Raw genomic sequence first — 6273 nt, forward strand, 5'->3', positions numbered from 1 at the left:
CACATATTTTTACCTTACCTTGCCTATAAGCTTAAATAGTCTTGATCGCGAGGGTGCGAAATTGCTGAGTCCCTGTGGCTCACAGATTACTATTACACCAGATGCAGGGCCTGATGATTCCGCTCCAAGAGACGCGTATGAGCTCAAGTGGGAGTTCGACGAAGACTCTCAACGTTACTACGTTTCCTTTCCCGATGATCAGTAGTGGTGCCCAGTTGGGGGTGATTGGGACCGTGTCGCATGTTGGGTTCTCTTTTATTTTGGCGCCGTAGTTGGGCCATGAGTGTTTGGATGATGTAATGTTATTTATGTACTTGATTGACGTGGCGAGTGTAAGCCAACTATGTTATCTCCCCTTTTTATTCATATTACATGGGATGTTTGTGAAGATTGCCTAACTTGCGACATATGCCTTCAATGCGATTATGTCTCTAAGTCGTGCCTCGACACGTGGGAGCTATAGTCGCATCGAGGGTGTTACACATTCGCTTCAATCTTGTCAGTTCATTTGCAAATTGCCATGTCATGACGCAGTAGAGGCACAACAGAATCTTTTGTTAAAATAGTCTCAGTGTAAATTGTTGTTAATTCTATGAGTAAATGCATGTCATCTAACAATTAGTCATGGCAACTTCACAATTTTGTGTGTAGTAGTGTCTGTAATAGCTTTAGAGATGATAAACATAGTCTTCCCTTCTTACCACCCTAATTTACAATCTGTAAATTGCCATGGCAATATATTCTTCTTTTTGCCATGGTGGGCACTTTCACACATTTTTTGGTCATGTTATGTAGTGATGATTTTGTTGCTGAGAAGAAAATTTTCACCCAAGTTCACAATCAGTCATGGCAATTTAGCTCATATTTTTTGCCATGAGCATGGCAAATTTTTCTTCTTCTTTCGCAATATGGAAATTTTTTCTTTTCTATACAACGATGGCAAGTCTAGTCCATACATCACGGCAAATTTAATGCATGGACCCTGGCAATATAGTCTTTTTTTGCCATGGGCACTTTCACACATTATGTACCTTGGCATGTTATATACTATATAGTGAAGATTTTGTTGCTGTGATGGCAATTTTTCACTCAAGTTCACTATCTCCAAAATTGCCATGGAAATTTTAGCTCGTTTATTTTTCTGCCATGAGCATGGAATTTTTCTTCTTCTTCTTCTTTTTGCAACATGCCAAAAATGTAGTTGATATTTGCAAAGTTCATGGTAATTTTCATCTCTGTCCTTGTTCATAAAGAGTAGCAATTTTATACTGTATAAGCCTCTATACGACAAAATTCATGTGATTTTCCGTGGCACCTTTTTATCTAAAAACATTTGCCATGGCAACATAAGATTTTCAGAAACATGGCAAAGTTTATATATACTAAAAAACATGGCAAATTAATATGTTCAAAAACATGGCAAACTTAAGATCTTCAAAAACATGGCAAACTTCTCTTAATTAAGCTGTTTAAAACATGGTAAACATGACAAAGTGCCTTAATTAAGATGTTAAAAAACATGGCAAACTTGCCATGGCAACTTAGGATGTTCAAAAACACGACAACCTAAGATTGTTCAAAAACATGGCAAACTTGCCATGGCAACTAAAATTGTTTTTTTTATAGATGTGTTTTTTGCCATGGCAACTAAAAGCATTTTTTGCCATGGCAACTAGAAGCATTTTTTGCCATGGTTCGTTGTGTCTTTTGCCATGTCCATCCAAAGAATGGTTTGCCATGACAATTACAAATTAGTTTGAGAACACGACAAGTTTTGATCTTTCAAATTTGTTTTGCCCATGGCAAAAGTTTTTGATCCTTTGTAATTTGTTTTGCGATGGTGATTACATGTACGATATCACTACAACTTCAGATGTTTTCTCCATTTTTGAAATTTTTCAATGCGTCTACAGAAACATTTTTTCGCCATATTTTTTTGTGTGCATATGTTGCCATGATGGCAACTTTTTTCATAGTGTAAACTTTGTAGTGATGGCTACTTAAAATGTTTTTAAAAATGTTTCCATGAACATGACACTTTTATTAAAAAAGGTAGGGTCATGTCATATCTTAATTCGAAGAATGTTGCAATTTTTAACTTTTCTTGCCATGGCAATTTCTACTCTTATTTTCCATGGCACCTTCACACTTATTTTTGCCATGGCAAAATTTAGATTTATTGTCATGGCAACACTATCTATACTGCCATGGCAAAATTTTCTTTTACATATAAGTCAAATTATTTATTTTAGTCTATCATGGCAAATTAAACTTACTTTCTATTGCCATGGCAAATTATTTATTTTACCTTTTATTGCAATGGCATTTTTACATTTTCTTTTATACTATTTTATTGCAAAATTGTTGGTCACAGCAAAAAGCCCATATTTTCTTTTTCGTAGCACACCAAAAAAGTGGGCTTTTATTTGTCACAGAAATAAAAATCCAGGCTTTTCTCATTTGTTTTCTTATACTGGGTTTTCTTTTCTGTTTTTCAAAAAGAAAAAAAAACCAACGATGAGGTGGCGTTCGGGCTGGGGTGGTCCTCCCACCGAACGAAATTGTTCGTGGAGTCATCCCTCCTACCGAACGAGGGAGTTCGGTCTGGAAGGTCCCCAGGCCGAACGCACGCGCGTTATCGGCGTCCATAGGTTTTGACCAATAACTTGGTAATGATTTTGTATACGTGGAAAGTGGCAACCCAAAGAGCACAAAATAGAGGAACATGATACTAACTTTGATCGGAAAATAGAGTGCAAACAGGGAGCCGTTTCCTCACCGGAGTTCACCAAGTGGAACCGTTGCCTAAACTATCGCCCTTACTTTACTTTCTGGAGCAGTTCCAGCGAGCGAGCGTGGGGTCTGAGAATTGTGTAAGCACAAAATAGCTGAGGAACTAAAAGTAGACTTTTTCTGATCTATCATCTCCATGTTCATAGGAACTTCAGTTTAATAAGCACGGATCTCACTGAAGAAAAGTGTCTAGATAAGAAACGCGGAGTCAATGATTTTTTGCCATATATATAGCAACGCAAAATTTGCTGTATTAATCCATCATTTGATTCAACCACCTTATAACTGAGAAATCTACAGGAACAGGACGTTCCCTTTGACACTGAAGGTAGTACAAACTATTCAGCAGGATGCTGAATACCACTAAACTCCGAGGAAAAAAATAAAAGAATGAAAAAACCGTCCTAAAAGGCCGCAAAAGAACCGAGGAAAACTAATCTAAGTAGAGAAGCTGATCTTGACGGGGAAAGACACCGACGACGGCGACGACGTGTCACCGTTCTCAAGGAGGACGGTGCTGACGCCTGACGGCACGACGGTGTACGCCGTCTTCTCCACGATGCCAAACGCCTCGCACACCTTGAGCGAGAACCCAACGGTCGCTGCGCCGCCCGCCTTCACAAACACCCTCTGGAACGCCACCACCTGCTTGATGGGCGCGCCGGCCACCTCTGGCGGCGGCACAGTGTACACCAGCACCGTGTGGCTGCCGTCCACGTCACCGCCATTGACGACGCTGACGTTGAAGTCCACGGTCTCTTTGCAGGCGTGGCTCGCGACGTCGATGGCCGGGCAGGACGGGGCAGTGTCCACGGCGCCGGCCTTGTAGCTGAGCTGCTTGCAGTGCCCGCCGGCGGCGAGGGTGACTGCGGTGCCGTTGCCAGCGCTGCTCTCGTATCGGAACTTGGTGTAGCTCAGGCCGTGGGCGAACCGATAAAGCACATACGGCCCGTCGTAAAACTTGTATGTCCGCCCCGGGTATCCGTGGTCCGGCCGCGGCCGTAGCTCCATGGACGTCATAGGAATCTGGTGGATGTACTTGTTCTTGAACCATGTCAGTGGCAGCCGTCCTCCTGCTCGATCATGCAATTACATTTCCAGCGATGTGTCAGAAAATCAGAATCCATTTACTTTGATCGGAATAATAAACTTTGCATCTTTATTTACCTGGACTGTATCTTCCGAAGATGACATCAGCAATGGCGATGCCACCTTCCCCACCAGGGTAACCGGCCCAGAGGATGGCGCCGATCTTGGGATTGCCCTGCGCGAAGGAGATGTCGATGCCGCCGCCGGACAGGATCACGAGGACGATCGGGTTAGGCGATACCGCCGCGATGTGGAGGATCTCCTCCGTCTGGTTCTTGGGCAGGAGGAGATCCTCCCTGTCGTTGCCCTCCCTCTCGATGTGCATGTTTATGCCACCAAAGTAGATGGTCAAGTTTGCGTGATGCCAGATCTTCACGTCCTTGCTTATGCCTTCTCGCGGCGTCACGTACCGGCAAGGCGGCCCTGCATTTACAAATTTCATCCAAGAGAATGTGTAACATGTGAGTACGTGATGTGTCGTGGCATGTGAGGTGTACGTAGTACAACAGCAGCTAGAGAAGAGCTGATCACCTGTGTAGTCTCCGTCCATGATCTTTTCAGGCGCCTCGGCATGTGGGCCGCGGACGGCGACGGCGCCGAACTTCTTGGGGTCAAGGGGCAGCAGGCCGCCGTGGTTCTTGAGGAGCACCATGCCCTGTCTGGCCCCGTCGAGGGCGAGGCTCCTGTGGTCGTGGCTGCAGATGTCCTTCTCGTTGAGGGACTCGTACCTGGGCATGCCGTCGAAGTAGCCGAGCCTCATGAGCGTCATGTAGAGGTTGGTGAGCGCGTTGTCGACGTCGGACTCGCGCGTCTTGCCCTTCTGGACGGCCTCCAGGCCGTAGGTGGTGAGGAAGTCCATGACGGGCTTGCCGTCCTGCACGATCCAGCTCTCGCCGCAGTCGAGGTCGAGCCCGGCCTTGAGCACGGCGGCGGTGGACTCGACCGCGGTGTAGCCCAGCCATGTGGCGTTATCGGTCATGACGCGCACGGCGTCGCAGTCGGAGACGATGTAGCCGTGGAGGCCCCAGTCGCGGCGGATGGTGCCGGAGAGGAGGCGCGCGTCGGCGCAGGCCGGGATGCCGTTGACGCGGTTGTAGGAGCACATGACGCTGCTGACGTCGCCATGGCGGACGCACATCTCGAACGGGCGCTGGAAGGTCTCCACCATGTCGCGCTCCTCGACGCGGGCGTCGAACTTGAAGCGCGTGTGGCCGTACCAGTCGTCCACGTCGTAGGCGGCGTAATGCTTGCAGCACGCGGAGGTCTTGAGCGGCCGGGACATGGGGTCGGAGGCCACCTCGTGGCCCGGGACGTCCTGCATGCCGCGCACGAAGTTGACGGCGTAGCGGCCGACGACGTAGGGGTCCTCGCCGGGCGTCTCCAGCGCGCGGCCCCACCTCGGGTCGCGCACCACGTTGATGTTGGGGCTCCAGTACGTCAGCCCTCCCTTGCCCAGGTTGTACATCGCTCGGGCCTCCGTCGAGATCGCCTGCCAAGACAAATTGCATGCCACCAGATCTGTTGTTACACGCACCATGAAAACGGAAAGAGCAGACGTGGCACCGACGACATGCATGACACCGTAACGTGCGTACCTGGCCGATGGACTTCCAGAGGGACTCGTTGAAGGAGGCGGCGCTGTTGATGACGTTAGCGAAGACAGTGCCGTTGAAGACGGCGGCGCGGCCGGAGTGGAGGCGCGGTTTCTTGGGGTCGTCGAACTTGGTGGTGGGGCCGGTGCTGGAGAGCCCGTGTAGCGCCTCCGACCACCACTTGTACGGGGGAAGGCCGACACGGGGCGCGCCGTCAGCCCAGTCGCCGAGGTTGGACACCTTCTCCTCCACCGTCATCCAGCCGATGAGGTCGCGCACACGGTCGCCGTACGGAAGCGACGCGTTGCAGTACCGGTACTTGGACATGTCCAGCCCGGCAGCCATGAACCGGGACGCGTCGCACACCTTGGTGTACACGGCCTTGCCGCCGGTAGCGCCGCCGTCCGCCTGGGAGGGGGCGGCTCGAGAAGAGGCATGCGGGATGCTCACTGTGGTGGCTAGGAGGAGGAGGGAAAGAATGGATACGTGCATGGCGGACGACGCCATTGTACTATGTTGGCTTGCTACGTACGTGTTGCTGATGATGATGGTGGGATGTGGAGCGTGTATATATAAGCTCGAGATCGAGATCGAGTGGAGGGAACTAACAGATTATCGAAATTTGAAACCTACTTCTGCATGCACGGCCGGAAATGATGCATGGATAGATAGATAACCCATCGGGTTGTTTGTTTGTTTGTTGTTCGTTATACAGAGTGCAAACTGGTTTTTGTTGTTGGATATTTTCACTCACGTCACGGTCACGCGTGGACTGTACGTGCGGGTGCTGATGAAAGTG

General features: G+C 48.7%; 1 protein-coding gene across 1 annotated transcript; it reads right to left on the bottom strand.

Moving 5' to 3' along the window:
• Window positions 1-3206: 3206 nt before the first annotated feature.
• On the bottom strand, window positions 3207-5981 carry LOC125529768 (putative beta-D-xylosidase 2). Its single transcript, XM_087519622.1, has 4 exons — window positions 5478-5981; window positions 4414-5371; window positions 3961-4305; window positions 3207-3866 (listed from the first exon to the last, which is right to left on the bottom strand). The coding sequence occupies exons 1-4, from the start codon at window positions 5979-5981 to the stop codon at window positions 3232-3234; spliced, it is 2442 nt and encodes an 813-aa protein (XP_087375748.1). The 3' UTR covers window positions 3207-3231.
• Between the last annotated feature and the right edge of the window lie 292 nt (window positions 5982-6273).

The sequence above is a fragment of the Triticum urartu genome, chromosome 4A (assembly GCF_056163025.1).
Source record: "Triticum urartu cultivar PI428250 chromosome 4A, HENAU_Tu73, whole genome shotgun sequence".
NCBI lineage: Eukaryota > Viridiplantae > Streptophyta > Magnoliopsida > Poales > Poaceae > Triticum > Triticum urartu.